Source organism: Syngnathus acus, chromosome 14 (assembly GCF_901709675.1).
Source record: "Syngnathus acus chromosome 14, fSynAcu1.2, whole genome shotgun sequence".
In the NCBI taxonomy this organism is placed as follows: domain Eukaryota; kingdom Metazoa; phylum Chordata; class Actinopteri; order Syngnathiformes; family Syngnathidae; genus Syngnathus; species Syngnathus acus.
In genome coordinates this window covers 4,367,898-4,384,449 of record NC_051099.1, presented here as the reverse complement: position 1 = coordinate 4,384,449, position 16,552 = coordinate 4,367,898, and the positions used below count along the sequence as shown (strand labels likewise).

Genomic DNA, 16,552 nt, shown 5'->3' with positions numbered 1-16,552 from the left:
AGTGATATTAAGGAAAAAGGCCTTAAGTGTTTAAACTTCCCTTCTCATGTTGGACATGCCCATTTCTATTGTCTTGAGCTGGATCACACAGAGCAGCATGTTTGCAACAGTCTTCACTTCAAACTCCACAAGCACCAAGAAGTTGATTTGCATTGCTAAATATGGCGAACACTTGAGAAAGTACACAGTTCACTGGTCAAACAATAGCCAAATTCCACTGACCGCTTCAGCGCACTAAAGTCACCTGGACAAAAACAGAACACAAACAAAAAAGGCACTTGAAAGTGAGTGTTGAAGAGGAAACGTGACCTCAGTCTCTTGTATAAACCCATGAACATAAAAATACATACATATAATATACAGTACAAAAAAAATCAACAAATATATTGACAGTGCAGCCTTATAATAAATGATCACATGAATTGGAATGCCTATTCTACAATGTGACATGCATAGTATGTTAGCAATAACATCTTTGATTCTGAAAAGTTGGATACATAACATGAGTGTACAAATATTGAGTTGATTGCATGGGGAGTTAAGGAAGGAAATTGATGTTAGAATTGTGAGATGTTTAGCAAGATGCCTCTGCTCTGTTTCTAGTAGCATGTTCAAAAGTCAGTGACCCTTGACATATGAAGAAACATTCCCATCGGCTTGTTGCAGCATTTTGTTTTGCAATGAAAGTAAATGTCACCTATTCTTTTATTTCACCCCTTGGTGCTGAAGTCAGCAAAAACTAATAGCCTACTGTAGACAAAAAAACCCTGAAGGTGCCATTTCAAACGTACAAGGCACTGACACCTTAAAGCATACGATATAAACTTGTAGTCATATAATAGGCCAAGATGTGGTAATGATTCACTCAGGCTATCAAGGATTGCAAAAGGAAAAAGAGGTAAGTCAGCTGTTATGCTGAAGAGTGGCTTTTTGGATTTTGCCCATGAGCACTGCAGAACAGTCAAAAGGTTTTTGCGACAGTTATCAGTACCAACCATTTTCTCATGTTATTTGCATTTGATGCCAACTACACTTTGTGACCCTTTGAGGCATATCAACTAACAAAATCACTTGGTGTTCACATTAACATACCTGCAAAATATACACAATGTCAGAGGATAAATATGGTCAAAATAAGATCCCTCACTTGGTCCGACATATGTTCAGGAGTTTTTGTGTCAATCCCCAGTCTCCTTTAAATGTTTTGTTTTGGTCTTTGCCCAAAGGCGGGCGGCAGAGCTGGAGGTGGTGACTTAACCCTGCTCCAGGCTCTCTGTCACTTGCACAGAGGAGTATGTGGCTCCAGATGTCTGGCGTGCGAAAAACGATGCAGCTCTTCTTGGCTTTAAGCATTTGATTTCTTTTCCTAAAAACAAAAAAAAGTTTGGTCAAAAATGTTATTTAATGTTAACCGTCCTTTGCATTGTAATCAACAAAGAGGGCAAACTCACCATTATCGACGTAGTTTATGGTATTGAGCGAATGGACCCGGCTGCATACGACGCTACTTTGCCGGCGCAACATTCCACGCCGTCCCCCGCGTTCATGCTTGCTGTCATCTTTTCCAGAGGCTTGTTGTGATAGACTTGCATCGCCATCTGTTTCTGCTGCGGCCCCTCCCTCAGACACTGACCTGAGCTCCATGCAAAACTCAATGAAGCCACTCATGAGCTCTGCCTGACCAACAGAGACGCGTAACATATAGTTAGTTAATCTGGAGCTTAACTGACAATTCCAGAAGACAATATACTCACTTGTTTGGAGTAAATCTTCAGCAATTTGTTGACGGGAGTGCCATCTTCGTCGCCATCAAACTCCAGCCAGAGGATGTGCGAATCGCCTTCCCCCTCAGGGTAGCTGTGGTCCCAGGAAAGTTCATTGAACCGCAGGCCGAGAAGCACGTGCTGCAGCAAAATAAGTTATTTGATTAATTGTGAGAATAATCAATTCTGACAGTTCGACTGCCTTTGATGCATTTCACAAAGCCCACAAACAAAGAGCAGCCACCTTCTCCTTGACGTCCATCACGTAAACTCCCTCCAGCGAGATACCAACATTGACAGCTTTGCGTTTCACTCTCTGAAGGATCCCTTGGGCGGGTTTGTCAATCTCCCCATCAAAAAATGCACACCTGTTTGAACAAGTCATAATGTTGTCCGCAATTTATTTGATTTATTTTTTTAGTAATTAGAAGATCTCTTACCCATAATAAGGAAGAGAGTGACATGTTCTGAGATACAGCTGGAGAAGCTCTGAGTCCTGCTGAGAGTCTCCAGATATATTGATCTTTCTGTACTCCTCCAAGAGATTCTGCTCCAAACCTGCCTGACGGCTTGACTTGCCTCTCAATGTGGAGAATAAACCTCCACCCCCCGTGGCCACGTGTGCCGGTAGGAAAGAAGACAGCTTCTTCTCCCTGTGTGTGCACCAACTCAGCATCAATGACAACAGATTGGACTGCATAACTGTCATCCCATTCATTGATCTGAATTTGCCTTTACTTACCGTATAGTGGTGGTCAATTTTTGCCTGTCCAAGCCCGTCCCCTCATTAAGAGCAAGAGACAAGCCTCCAAGAGAGGCCCAGTGTTCAGGATCGCAGGGGTATCGTCCAGTGATGATATTGCTCTTGGCCTCTTCATATAAAAGTCGTAGCACTCCCTCATCTTCTATCTGAAAATCATTATGATTCAGGCAACATCAAACTAAGCGACGGTAAAGCAAACAATTTGTGGACCTGTACTCAGTGCTTTAAAAAAAAAAAAAGAATCCTTTATTCATGCTTTTCCCCAGGATAAAGTACCTGCAGCTCTTTAGATTTGGGATAAAACACGTTACGACGGTATTGGAGGCAGGGCTCATCTGAGGAAAACAAAAGAGAGTAATATTTGAGTGCATGCTGCAGAAATTCAGAAATGCATTCCACTTTTAAAAACAGTGTGTCCATAGTTGTTCTGTAAAGCACTTTTATTCAAAAACATGTCAAGTTTGACAAAATATAACTAATTTTAACATTCAAATAAAAACAAAATATCCGCATCTAACACAAAACGAAAAAAAAAAAAAAAAAGTAGTGATTGAAACATTCACCTTGTGAAATGTCTTCCTCCGAGGCTTCCGTAAAGCGATACAGCAAGTCTTGCCATTGGCGACACACCTTGTAAGGTTGGTGCCTTGCTTTTAACTGCACCTCTGTTGGGGAAAAAACAAAGCACAACATCTGATGCATCTGTATTTGGAACACTTCTGTGTATTGTCTTCCAATGCAAAAAAAATAAATAAAAAGTCAATGATCGAATTTATGTTATTTATTTTATTTTTTTACCAAGTAGCGGAGAAGACAGCCAGAAGGCAAAGGCATCCTGCGCAGACTCAGGAACATGAAGAGCCTCTCGGACAGTTCGGCCCAACTCCTGCACAGTGGCACTGCCAAGCCCTTCTATTGATAAATGCACGGCGCTGTCACCGAACAAGTATATGAGCACATCTTGAGCTAGGAGGAAAACAAAGTTAAAGTATAAACAAAAGATCCACAAAAACATTCTCTGATGAATATGTCACATGATGACTCATACAGTGGGACAGTGTGGCAGAAGAAGCAACACTTCCTCTTTGTGAGTGGTCATCTGAAGAGTTTGGGGGGAAGCTACACACATCTCCTTCCATTTCAAATCTGAAACACAAAGAGATGTCTTGAGTTACATTCATATGTGCATATCATGATTTTCAAAGTTTTTGATCCCCTTTCAGCAAAAAAAATAAAAAAGTGTCTCCCTCCTTAATAAGCCCAATGCTAATTAAAAATAACAACCAAAACGACCCTAACCCCAGTTGAGTAAAGATAACTTGTTGACGGGGTAATATCGTTTATTCTCAATGTGTCACTCTTCGTCTGCCCATCAACAAGGGATTCCACAGGACTTAGTTCATCGCTATAACGCTCCCAGCAACCCAAACTTGTGCTAAGTATTAGCAAGTCCGGCAACAAGAACTAGCGAGATAAACAATGGGAACCGAATACAAGGTTACGCAATTGTTCAAAGATGAGGTATTCAGATTCACGAAATTGTAAAGATGGTGCCAGTGTACCACAAAACATTTTCATGTATTCATTCAACAGTCAGGCCATAGATTTGTTTATTTTTTAAATTCCAAACTATTAGCGTTCATGATGACTTACTTTTGAGTTAGCATACCATCCAAACTACTATAGAACAATTAACATTTCGGTAGTGATCGACCTACCTGTCAATTTGGGTGTTGCTCCACTGCTCTGTCGTCTTTGGTCAAGAAGTTAATTCATTAGACACGTTTGTCTACAATTTGTTTTGATATATCATTGATTAGTGCCTCGCTAACGAGCTTTCCGGAGTGTAAGAATGGCGAACGAATCGGACATTCTGAACGGTTCTCTCCTGGGCGTGACAGCTTCGTTCAAATACTGGAATATTCTATGGTCACCCTCTAAAAAAAAATAGAAACGCTCGTGTGTAAAAGTGGATATAAACAAACAGGTTACAACATAACCGAAAATAAAAGTAATAAACTGCGTCTTAATATAATGAATCAAACGTCTACAAAACTGGTTCAGAAATGACGACTCCAAAATAGAGTCGAGAGTATTTCCGGGTGGCAGTGACGTCATTGCGTCACATGATTTACGTCACTGCAGCTATAATTATGCAGACATAAAGTAAGCTGATATAGTTCTTGAAGTAGACCAGGTCAAAGTGAAAAGATGCACAAAACTAATAAAAAAAACCAATAGAATAAATATACATAATTTTTTATTTTTTATTTATCTTAATGATTCCGTTGCACACCACGGAACGACGGAAAGTAGGTCAGCGAAAAAAAAAGTGTGCAGTGAGTGTTGAATAATAATAATAATAATAATAATAATGTCAGAACAGTCACCCAGGTTTTATAAAAGCCTTTTTAATAAAATTGCTATCCACTGTCTCCAATAGATTACACTGTAAAAGGATTTCAGAGAAGGAATGAACTGACTTAAGTGTTTAATGAAAGCCCAATGAGTCCCATTACATAGTGCATACTCACTTTGATTTGTTTCATTATTATTTTATTTACAATGTTATACAACAACATATACATTAAAATGAATTAGTTTTGCAATGCTGCTACAATATGAGACTGCAAGGGCAGCAGGTTTAGTATTAACGAAGGAGATTAACGGGGTTAACTGAGGTGTCAAATTAGAGGACACTCTTAATGGCTTTCAGTGCATCACTGAAGTAGTTTAATCGGTTTTCTTAATCCAATTGTTCTCCATTACAGGAGCCAATTGTTCTCCATTACAGGAGCCAAACAGAATAAGAAAATGCATTATCTAATGGTGGGTGATATGCATGATAATTAAAAATGGACATACAAAATGAAATTTCAATGAAATGTAATTATATCTATCAAAGTAAAAACAAGAATAAATACTACATACAAATGTTTTGAGCCCAAGAATCTGTCCTACAAATACTGCAATTCTTCTGTTTTTCATTGTAATGACTCCTAACCACTGTGTTGTGGCACATATGTCATAAAACTTCCAATTTCATATAATTGCTTTGTAAAATATCTATTCACAATAAATAATGTATCTTTGTTGATCTATCTATACCAGGTACTTAAAGTGACAGGCAAAAGAAAAAAAAAAATTTACATGTCCGACTTTTGTGTTTAGGCGGTTACTGTGCCTTCAGGAGTGCCTTCCTGTACCTGGTTTTTAAGCAACAGGAACTTGAGCACAGGGTCAAAGTACTCCATGAAGGTATCTTTCACTCCCTTCTCCAGTAAGTATCCTTCTGTCTCAATCTCCGTGTTCTCCTCCCCTGCTACTGCCTCCATGGAGGTCTGCAGGAAGCGCAAACTCACCAGCACGGAACCCTGGAAATGAGGAGGTGGTGTTATTCAGGAATAACAAAAAAACATTTTTGCAATGTGCACCTGTAAGAGGAAGACTGAGAGGACTCCAGCCCCAATGGTGTTCATCAGACCCATGAAGTAGTTGAGCAGGGCCTCCCTGCAGCCTCGCAGGTAGATGTTGAGCTCCTCTGTCTCGTACTCGTAATTATAATGAGCTGAATTGTTGGTAAGATGATATTGGATGCATGGTCGAGGAGAACTAGGATTACAGCAACTGAACGGGACTCCGTCTACCAAGTATCGGCCGTCGACGTTGCTCTTGACGCGGCTGAAAAAAATAGGATTGTTTACAAAAATTCATTTGTTGTCTAATGTCTAGCAAACAGGACTTACACTTTTACTTCGTTGGAGTTGAAATCAAGGTAGCGATTGCTGATCCACTGAACCTCAAACCAATCCCTATGATCGTTATTTCCGCAACATTGAAAGTCCATCTGCAAGCGATCGATGTTCTGCTTCTGGAAACAACGTCCGGGGGTGTCTGTGTCTTTATAAAAGCGGATGCCGTTTCTCAGGCCGACCTTCAGAGAAGACTCCAGATTGCCCTTCATGGCATAGCTCATGATGATCGCTAGCAGCATGAGCACAGTGAAGAAACAAGAAACGGCAAAGTAGGGCTTCAAAAAGGTCTTCCAGCGAGGAAATCTGCCAGCATCCAAGGCATCCTGGCAGATCTTCGATGCAAAGTAGTTGATGCCCAAGGAGGCCAGACCAACTATCATGAGGGTGTTGGGCACGATATGTATGTCGGCATTATCCATGACCTGCAGGAGAGTCACATAAAATGGAATGAAAATATGTCAAAAGTAATGTTAAGCATAAATAAAACCAGATTATTTTTTTGTCCATATTTCTGGAAGATGTTCAGGATTTGGTTGATCAAATGAGTCAAGTGGGCCCAAGTGTATTGAACTGGAGGTCTCCAGATTTCAATAATTTTTTTTTTTTTTTTTAAACCATCAAGTCAAAAGCTTAGAAATAATAAACTGTACCTCTGCCCTCCTTCGTAGCTCTGTCTTGAGAACGCACCCGAGGGCGAACGTGACCGCCCCGGCTACTGTGGCACACCAGGACAGGAGCCACAATCCCTGGGCAAGCTTCACCCTTTTCTCAAAGGGGAACTTCATCTTCATCACCACCATGGTTGCAGCGAGGAGCTCCGAGCCTTACCGGGGGGGAAGTAGGGGAAGGAGAACGGCGACAGCACGTCGGGGTGGGACGAGGCTGTTTTTGTCTGAAAATTCAGATTCAAACTGAAACTGCAACAGCAGTACAACTCAAAATCTACAAAAATAAGACATTTGTGTAAAATGCTACATCGAGAATAACACAAACTACAGGCACATATCAGGTCACCTTATTTTTGTCTCCCAAAAGTGCTGAAAAAAAGTCCACAAATAACCACCGACTGCGATGCAGCTCCACACAGTGGATTTGGCAAACCTGAACGCTGGGAGCGTCTTAATGCTAATGCCTGCCTATCCTATTAAGGTGGTCAGGAGAATCCAGGCCATTGTCTGCTCAGCATCCATCAAACAGACACTGATGACAAAGTGGATTTGAGAAAACAAGAGTGATAGCTACCCGTTAAGTGACAAAACTTACATGCTAACCCTAACCTTCTATTTATTATATATTAACATGATTTCTGTGAAGAAAAATATAATAATTAGGATATTGACATTCTCCACAGCATTGCATATAAGCCACATTTCAGAATATCCATGATCAATACCTACCGTATCTCGTGCAAGGTCAGGGGGTGGAGTCTATCTCAGCTGACACGAGGAGAGAGGTGAGGTCACCCTGGATAGCTCACCAGGCAATTGACATGAGAATTTAAATGTGTCAAATATTTTCACAGAAGATAAATGAAACCTAAACAAGCACACTATTCATTCATAACATTGCAGATCAATGATTTATTTATTTTCCCATTTGTTTATTTCATTCCTGTAATTATGTGGTCAGAGCAGACGTGAATAATTTTCCTTATATTTTTTTTTTTTATTTTTTTTTTTTACAGAGAAATATATTTACACAGGAAAAACCATCAACGTTTCTTCAAATTGCATTTATACAGAATAGCATATCTACAAAATTCTTTCAAATTCCACTTCCAAATCTTTGACTACTTTTTTGAAGTATTTACAAGCAGGAGTCCTTGAGGGTATTTTAGGATATTTCTTCACATTCAAAGGTAATGGCTGGATTTTTCTAAAAAGATCATTCAAATCTGCTGAATAAAACGGGAAGGGGGGGAAAAATTAGCAAAATAAGTTATATATACTGAATTCAGCAAACCATTTTTTTGTTTCTTTTATCACAGCTGTGTTTGCTCCCCTCCTAAAACCTCCTCTGCAATCCCGCCTGTCCATCCATGCATGTCAGACCTTCTCTGACATATCCCCTCACTGGACTGAGGTTCTTTGCACATGAACTGGTTGAGCATCTGCTCAACAGACTGCAGACTGCAGGGGGCGCTATCAGCTTCCAATGCCCTTCCATCCCTGTCATTGTTTCTTCTCCAATGATGGATGATCTCATTGTCTAAATCATCAATAGCTTCATCCCCAGGGTGGTGGAGGTCCATCATGGCTTCCGTGCCTCTCAGTTCCTTTGGCATTTGATGGCACGCAAGCGGGATTTGCTCTAGGCTAGTTGACCTGATCAATATGGTCGAGCCAAGGTTCTGGCTGGCGGCCATCTGAAATGCGCTCTCATCTGTTATAGCTGAGAGGCAAGCATTGCCTGGTGGGGCAGGTAAAATCTCATTGTGGATGGTGAATTTGAGATGAGGTACCTGCAGAGGTTGAGGAGAGTGAAGACAGAGAATTTCCTCTGACTCGCTGTCTTTGTCCATGTCTGCTTCCCCGGGCGGCCATGCTTGATTTCTGTTTGTTAGGAGAAATCTCGGGATCTCTTCCCCCATTTCTGACCAGTCCGACTCCTCCTCCTCTGGAACCGACCCCAGACATTGTTCCTGCCCTGCAGCTTTGACCTTCTCGTAGTTTTGGCTGTCCATGAACTGGACTGGAGGAGGTGCCAGAGGGAGCATAAATTGACTGATGGCATCGTCTGGAAAAAAATGGTCGTTGGGTTCGCTCAGCATGGAATTGACCTGAAAATCAGATAGAACCTGAATATATATTTTTTTAATGTCCACTCATCTACTTAAATCTTGGAGGTCTTACATTAAATGTTTCCACATTGTTGGTATACTTGGCTGAGGTCAGCTGTTCCGTCAATGCTGAAATACGTCGGCTCAACCTCTGGCGCTCTCCTTCCATGCTTTTAGTCTGTCAAAAGAATAAAAGGTCAAAGTGCATGGGGACAATTCACATTTCGGACAAAAAATAGAAACGTAAATGTTGGGGGTTTACCACCGAGTTCAATTTTTGCTCCAGTAGGCTATTTGTTTGTTGTGTGGATGAACAATTTTCATGGAGTCTAAAAACAAGATAAAATAACAGATTGAGATTTCCTTTACACCCAGACGTGAAGTTTTAGAGATAATATTTCTCATTACATTTTAAAACTCTCTGTGAGGTTGCTCAATTCCATACGCGTCCTCTGGAGCTCTTCTTCCAAAACCTTATGACTGTTTAAAAAATCTCCAAAACACTCCATCTTGACTGCTGACGTCAATAAACGTTGACCTTCATTCTCTCCTTTGGGGAGCCTGCAAAGACGAAGGGTTCATCTTCGTTCACATGCTTCTCCAAATTGTTACTTCTTAGCAAAGAGCAAATCACACTTACGTAATTTTGTCCATTTCACGAGTTGGTTCCTATTAAGAAGGAATAAAGTTGGATGTGAATATATCAGACTTGTATTTAATAAAGCAGACTCAGATTTTACATGACGTCGATTTGTGAGTAAATTGAGACAAGATCATCATTATAGATACTTTTTGTAATATTTTATAATCTGTTTTGTGATGACTAGTGAAAATGGTGACACGCACACTGAAAGAAAAATCAATAAAGGAGCAAATTATTCAAACCCTTTGCGTAGCCTATAATCAAGCAAGCTGAACATGGAAATGATTGATTTGGGTTTTAAAAAGGGAACTTCCTGAATGGATGATTAATAGAGGAATCAATGAAGAACGGAAATTCCATTTAAAGCAATTGTCAACTTTATAGAACCCTGTCTTAAAAAAATGACGTACTTGCGGTATCGATGGGACGGTGAAGTCGGTTTGTTCCTCGTCTCGACCGGAGGTGGTGTTCATCTTCCTGGTTGGAGGCAACCTGACGGCAGACTCCCCTTTTATGTGACGGTGCTTCTCCTCATGTTGCGGCTCATGTTTGTGCAGATGTGGCTCAGGATGACTTGGATCCCCAAGGTGGTTTTCATGGATTTCACTGTTGTGGTTGCCATGGTGATGCTGATGGTGAGAACTGTTGTGGCGATCTTCATGGCTTGGGCTGTCTCCATGATAATGGGGACGTTTTGGAATGTGATGAGCTCCATAGCGGTGCTCTTGATGGGAATTCTGGCTGTCAGGTTGCTGTACCGCCTTGTGGTCATCGCCATGGTGATGATGATGACTTGGTTTATGATGGTCTCCAAATTCACTAGATTTGGATCTCTGGTGGGGCCGTCCATCTCCATGGACACTATGGTTTTGTTGCAGGATCTGATCTCCATGTTGACGATTAGGATGATGTTGGTCTTTTAAGCCGTGATGGTGAGCGAGGTCACGGGGGTCTCCATGGTGATGTTTTGGTTTATCGTTTTGGGCTTGGTTTCCATGACGCGGCGTCGTTGGACGTTTTGTATTTAAATGGTTGCTATGGTGATGACCTTTATTTGGACGGTCTTTGTGGTGCTGTGATAGGCTATTGCGAATTTGCTGATGATGGTTGTGGTGCTCTTCATGATAATACGTTGGAGAGTGACGACCTCCGTGGCGAGGAAAGTATCCTCGGCGATAATGGAGATGATCTTCACCCTGCTGAGGATTAGCCGGGTCATGATGACGGGAATGAGTTAAAGTGCCGTAGCGTCCTCCGTCACGGTCGTCTTCATAGTGATTGTGAGGAGAACGTTTGTTGTGATGATAGCTGGAACTGTCGCAATCTTCATAACTGGAATATGAGACGGGACTGTAACATCTACGATGACGATGAGGACTTTTGTCACGGGCGTATCTGTGATAACTCGGGCTATGATGACACCGTTGAATATCTCCTTGGTTCCGACGGCGGTTCTGTTTCCAACTGGGTGACCGTGAGCAATGTTGAGATGTTTGGGACCATGATGGATGTCTTTCCAAATAACTTATGTCAGTGCAGCTTTTGGGTGAGTCTGGAGAGTCATGCCCACGATGATGGTGGGACGAGTTTGACTTTGAAAGCTGAGAATGAGAATATTGGCTGGAGGTAACAGAGTCGGCGCTGACAGGTCGACTCCTCTGGTGTCGCCTCTTGTCCTCGGACTTGCTGGAAGCCGACTCGGTGATGCTCGGTTTCTGAGCATCTGTAACGCCCAGAGTAGTGAGTCTCATGGGGCTGAGAACTTGTCGAGTGATCTCATTGAGAAAGGCAGAGAATTTCATTTTCTCCTTCAATAAATTCTTTCTGATTTCATTTTTTCTCCTTTCTTGTTCTTCTTCGTTCCCCTCGTTTTCGGAGGGGAACGTGAGGGCCTCCATAGATTTAGATTTGCGGAAACTTGCTGTGTCACGAGTCTTCTTCCGGGTGCCTTGCTTGGAGCCATTATGAGAAGACTTGCCTTTTGCCTGTTTCGGCTTGCCTGGGTGACCACTGGTTCCAATCAAAGGTGCGGTGTCTTCTTCTTCTTCGATGTACTTGTGCTTTTCAGAAATGTTATTACAAGACTGTGAATGCTGGGGCCTCCTAAGAAGAAATTCCTCGGAACCTTCACTGCTATTCTCCGACGACAGACTCGAGGAAGATGCTGACGTGGATGATGAAGAAGATGAAGAGGCGGTTGTTGATGAAGAGGAGAAAGTGGATGAAGAAGAACCGTATGATGAAGTGAAAGAGGTTTCAGATAGAGAAAGCTGGCCACGATGTTGCTTGCGATGGTAACGATGCGAGACGTGATCACTTAGCAAGCTGTCCTCCGCTGTTGAATGGGTGCTATTTCAAAAACAGAACATGGGCGTTGAAAAGATGAAATGTCAATCATTGATATGAATTTAAAAACTCACTCTTGGTTGTCCTCATCCGACTGATGGAACTTCTTTTGACGATGATGTAGGTGACCGTGAGTTTGTTTGGAGTGATGGTGTTTCATTTCTTGACTTTTGCCTTCTGTTTTTTTGTTCTTGACTTTTTTTTGTTGGTCACACATTTCAGATATTTGGAACCTTCAAATCTTCTGTTGGGGGTGAAATATTTCATTAAGTCCAGTCATCAACTTACATTTAAATAAACAACGTACATTGATTGAAGTTGTATTTAAATGACAATTATATGACAAAGCGGTGATAATTACTTTTCATTACTCGACTCAGTTAACCAATTAATTCATAAAACTATTGCATCACACAGCTGATATGTTTACTTACCGTCTCAAAGTATCCACCGGGATGAAGTGGAGATGCTTACTGATGCTTTGTCCCAGAAGCTAAATGACATTCTGTGTGATGCCCTTCCCAATTGAACGGTGAAGCGTGTGACACACACACACACGCACAATTCAATAGACTGCAGTGTCACCCAATGACAGAGGGGTCAGTTGTGAGTTTCGAGGTGTGCTTTCGTAGCACATTTGAGAAAATGTGTTCTCTGAGATGGATAAGAAAAATAAATAAAGAATGCATCCTGTGTTTAAATGTCAATTTTTTTTTCATCAGTGGGAGAAGAAATAAATATTACAGACAGCAAAACTTACTGTATGCATGTGGTGGCCTATTGATCACGTTGACCCTATTATGTCAATGCAATGGGCAATCTAACACTCAAAGTTAGTGAGAACTATATTGAATTCCAATAGCATGACAATCCAACCATAAAATGTTACATAAATTAATGCCGGAATGTTGAGGAATCAACTGAATGCTTTGTAGTGGACAAAACAGAATATGGCTTCTGTGGAACTGCAGATATTAATAACCTTTCCCTGCGTCGACGGACTAGATATCAATGTGAAAAGCTCCAGTAAGCTAACGCAATGGAAAATCGGAAGACGTAGAAGAACGCATGCAAAGCTAACAGGATGTACTTGTGAATATTCCAGACTCGGCTTGCCGGAGGTTCTTCCAGTGATTCCGCAGAACAACATGAGTCACTGCTTGGTGTTATGAAATGCATGGCACAACCTATATTTTCAACTCTTCCGACTATCGAGACACTGAGGTGAAGAGCTTTTATATCATCTGTAACTATTGCGAACCCAACCAAGCACAGCATAATCAGTGACGCTTCTATTAAGTTCAATGACTTCCCCCAGAGGACATAATTAAACTCTGGATCCAACAGAGTAGAGCTGTGGAAATTATTTGAGTGTCTCTGTATTGCTCACCAGTAAGTCAATTCATTAAATTTCTCTTTGTAGGTTTGGTTTTACCTTCTTGCAAAAGTTTCATTATTTAGAAAATAACTAACAATGTAAACATCAGTTTATCTAGGTTAAGAAAATTGTATAATTTTTGTAATGACTTAAAAAAAAAAAAAAAAAAAAAAACTTGCACTGTAAATGGTTTGCGAGTCGAGAACTGAATTCTTCCTCAATTTTGGATTATTTCATGAATAAGCACCACAATTATGAAATTCTGTAGTATTCCCATTTAATGTATAATCAAAAAGGACCCCAAACCAACAGATTAACATAAATAATATATCTAAAAGCACTCAATTTCAAAAGAAAACAAACACGTGTTAATAATTAGGTATATGACTGCATTTCGCAATTAATGTGGAAGCCATTTTTACATTCACAACTATAAACATCATAGTGAAGGATTCAACAATTTCGTTTTTAAACGTTTGTCAACTGGTTAATATAAATATTCTCCCCATTCGACCTGTTCATTAGAATACAGCTTTGTTGGTCGTTCATGGAAAGAACGCTTTGTGAGATGGTCCCAGTTCCTGGTGGGTAAATGTCTCCCTCTAGCGGCCAATTCATGTACTAGCGTGCCAATATTTTCTTTTCCTACACATGACAGTATAAATGCGGTGCGGAGGTGGGTAAAAATAAGTAATCAATGCCTGATTTCAGTTTTTGCCCACACGGATGTGTGGATTTAAAAGAGGATCTAAATTTGGGTCTAAACCAGCTGAGGCACGTCCAAGTTTCGCCATGACGATAATCAAAGTAAAGAATCCCACTACACCAACCAAAATGAACATGAAGACGCGCTGTTTCCAAGACAGAGCCGTTCGCTTTGAGCCCGTGCAATTCCTGAAAGAAAATCAACTGAGTGTTTGTTACACATCAATTATAATTTATAAAATTCTAGAAATATATGACTTACTTGAGAATTTGTGCAAACCAGCCCAACGTTGGTCGTCGTCTGTACTTGTCATCATCAAAATCCATCTGTCTGCTAGAGCTGTTGTCCCTCGTGTCGTAGATCTTTCTTGGCGATGACCCTGAATATTTTGTATTCATTGCCCAGATTTGCAGGATTAAACCAATTTTACACCCTGCAAAATAAAACGGTTACAGCCACTCACCAAAGTCTTTACCTGCATGAATTGTAACGCATGTATTCTCATCTGGAAAGTTGACAATAGAGTGATCTCTGTTATTTGGATCCACATTCCCCAAGTTGTCCTCTTCTGGGGATGAAGCATTATTTGGCGCTTGGTTGGGGCTGGCATTGTAGGAGCGGCTGTGGTAACTGTGACTCTGTTCTTGTGCTGTAACCCCAAAAGAAAGAAAGTAAACGATCGATCTGCTTTGTTTCAAAAACAATTACACAAAGATATAAAGAGGTGTAAACATTTCCACTCACCATTAAATGACGACCAGTCAGTGTAGTCTGTAACATCATTAGCCGAGACCTCCTGAAGGGTATCGACTGGGTCGTAAATCTGGATTTGAACATGTACAGACAGTATGTACACATCGTTAAGAGTTTTATCATTGAAGATTTTATTCCAAGGTATTCCTAATGAAGTTTCACATGAATGCACATTTTGAAAAGAAAAATCATTGGAGTTACTACTCCTTACCAGTGGCAACCCTAAACCCGCTCTAGCCCAGTTAACAGATGACAGTTGCTCTTTAAGCACATCGGCAACCGGGCTGGCTAGGTTGGAGGGGGGGAACACTGGACCCTGACAACTGGGACACTGGTATCCTGCTGGAGCCGTATGGAGGGGCAGGCGGGAGGCCAAATTGTTGAGACAAGTCCAGTGAAAAACATCTGAAAAACAATCAACGCATCGCTGACTGAAATACTTGATATTGGTGGAACATACCAATATGAATTGTGATTTTGGTCAGTGCAATACAACGTAATAGAGCTGTATAGAAGAAGACAAAAATCTCACCATAGCAGATAAGTCTGATGGTGTCTTCAGCAATCAGCGGATTATTGCACAAAGTACAGTTTGGGTTATAATCACTGTCCTGAAGCCATTGCAGATATGATTGTACAATACACTGAGGGGAGCGCAGGAGAAAGTGAATGATTTCATTATGATTAAACATATAAATGCTCATGCATCTTTTTGGGTTTCTCCCACTGACCTTGTTGTGGTTGGAGACGAGGCAATGTTCGCACACATTTACACGATGCTCAAAGCAGAATAAATTGGTCACCTTCCTCTTTGGACACTTGCAGAGACCCATAGCCTCCTGTGGTTAAAAAAATAAAAAATCACTTTATCTTTACCAGCGTTTACTCATCTTAGAGTTACATGTATCCAACGTGACAGAACGCGACATTAGGGTGGCTCATCAGAGTATGGTTAGCATGCTAATTATGCTAGCAATCCAAATGTTGACACGCTAACGCCAACCTTACCTGTAATAGACTTTAATCAAGTCCCGGTGGCTTTAGGGAATGTTGTAAGGATGACATAAAACTTGTTCTATGTGGGAATTTTGATGAACTAATGATTCGGGTGGAAGCTGTCATGAGTTGACTTGAGTGTAGCTGGTTTCTTCCTGCTTCTGTTTATGTGCCACGTCTCTTCCGGTTACAGCCACGCACTTCCTGTCGCTCATCGTATGAACGGGCGCCACCTATTGCCGTGGAGTATACAGTGCGTCAAATTAGGTTATTTCTTTTTTTCATTTGATTTTCTTTGTAGTTTGAAGTTTTTGAAAAGCAAGACAAAACTCACTTATTAATCTAATAATTTAGTGGTAATCCTGTATGTCAGACATACTGACCATTCTGTTATATTGTAATCCCTTGACAGATAAAAAAAAAAAATCCCCAATATGTCTCTTGTGCTGCAATAATAAAGCAGAGAATGGTTAACTGATACAATATTTTTCTCATAAAAAAAATAAAATAGATGAATAATACAGTATAATGCTGTATTTTGGTGGAAAAAAACCCCGTGAGATATCTAAAAATTGCCTATTACACAAAAGGAAAACAATGCATTTAGATGCCAAACAACATCTCTGTGCAGCCGGTCCAGTTGCATTTCGGGGGTTTCGTCAGCAGGTGG

The 16,552-nt window shown here is 40.9% G+C and overlaps 4 protein-coding genes across 5 annotated transcripts; all 4 read right to left on the bottom strand.

The window, feature by feature from the left end:
* Positions 1–285: 285 nt before the first annotated feature.
* frmd8 (FERM domain containing 8) lies at positions 286–4,637 on the bottom strand. Its single transcript, XM_037270575.1, has 11 exons — positions 4,245–4,637; positions 3,575–3,672; positions 3,325–3,492; positions 3,090–3,191; positions 2,803–2,861; positions 2,506–2,672; positions 2,204–2,416; positions 2,008–2,131; positions 1,755–1,904; positions 1,452–1,677; positions 286–1,366 (listed from the first exon to the last, which is right to left on the bottom strand). Exons 2-11 carry the CDS (start codon positions 3,663–3,665, stop codon positions 1,254–1,256), a joined length of 1,413 nt encoding a protein of 470 aa, XP_037126470.1. The 5' UTR covers positions 3,666–3,672; positions 4,245–4,637; the 3' UTR covers positions 286–1,253.
* A 758-nt stretch (positions 4,638–5,395) lies between these two features.
* Positions 5,396–7,385, bottom strand: rom1a (retinal outer segment membrane protein 1a). The gene is made up of 5 exons (XM_037270599.1): positions 7,296–7,385; positions 6,932–7,173; positions 6,273–6,703; positions 5,961–6,207; positions 5,396–5,900 (listed from the first exon to the last, which is right to left on the bottom strand). The coding sequence occupies exons 2-5, from the start codon at positions 7,079–7,081 to the stop codon at positions 5,694–5,696; spliced, it is 1,035 nt and encodes a 344-aa protein (XP_037126494.1). The 5' UTR covers positions 7,082–7,173; positions 7,296–7,385; the 3' UTR covers positions 5,396–5,693.
* si:dkey-273o13.3 (protein split ends) lies at positions 7,296–13,209 on the bottom strand. The gene is made up of 8 exons (XM_037270085.1): positions 12,484–13,209; positions 12,124–12,293; positions 10,114–12,052; positions 9,701–9,729; positions 9,469–9,621; positions 9,323–9,389; positions 9,134–9,238; positions 7,296–9,060 (listed from the first exon to the last, which is right to left on the bottom strand). Exons 2-8 carry the CDS (start codon positions 12,264–12,266, stop codon positions 8,263–8,265), a joined length of 3,234 nt encoding a protein of 1,077 aa, XP_037125980.1. The 5' UTR covers positions 12,267–12,293; positions 12,484–13,209; the 3' UTR covers positions 7,296–8,262.
* A 473-nt stretch (positions 13,210–13,682) lies between these two features.
* On the bottom strand, positions 13,683–16,072 carry zfpl1 (zinc finger protein-like 1). 2 transcript variants are annotated; one of them, XM_037270604.1, is made up of 8 exons: positions 15,895–16,072; positions 15,618–15,725; positions 15,419–15,530; positions 15,098–15,291; positions 14,878–14,956; positions 14,609–14,788; positions 14,395–14,512; positions 13,683–14,321 (listed from the first exon to the last, which is right to left on the bottom strand). In XM_037270604.1, exons 2-8 carry the CDS (start codon positions 15,717–15,719, stop codon positions 14,135–14,137), a joined length of 972 nt encoding a protein of 323 aa, XP_037126499.1. In that variant the 5' UTR covers positions 15,720–15,725; positions 15,895–16,072; the 3' UTR covers positions 13,683–14,134. The 2 variants fall into 2 exon arrangements, with proteins under 2 accessions (XP_037126499.1, XP_037126500.1); XM_037270605.1 differs by having other exon boundaries at positions 14,609–14,782; positions 15,895–16,071.
* Positions 16,073–16,552: the final 480 nt, after the last annotated feature.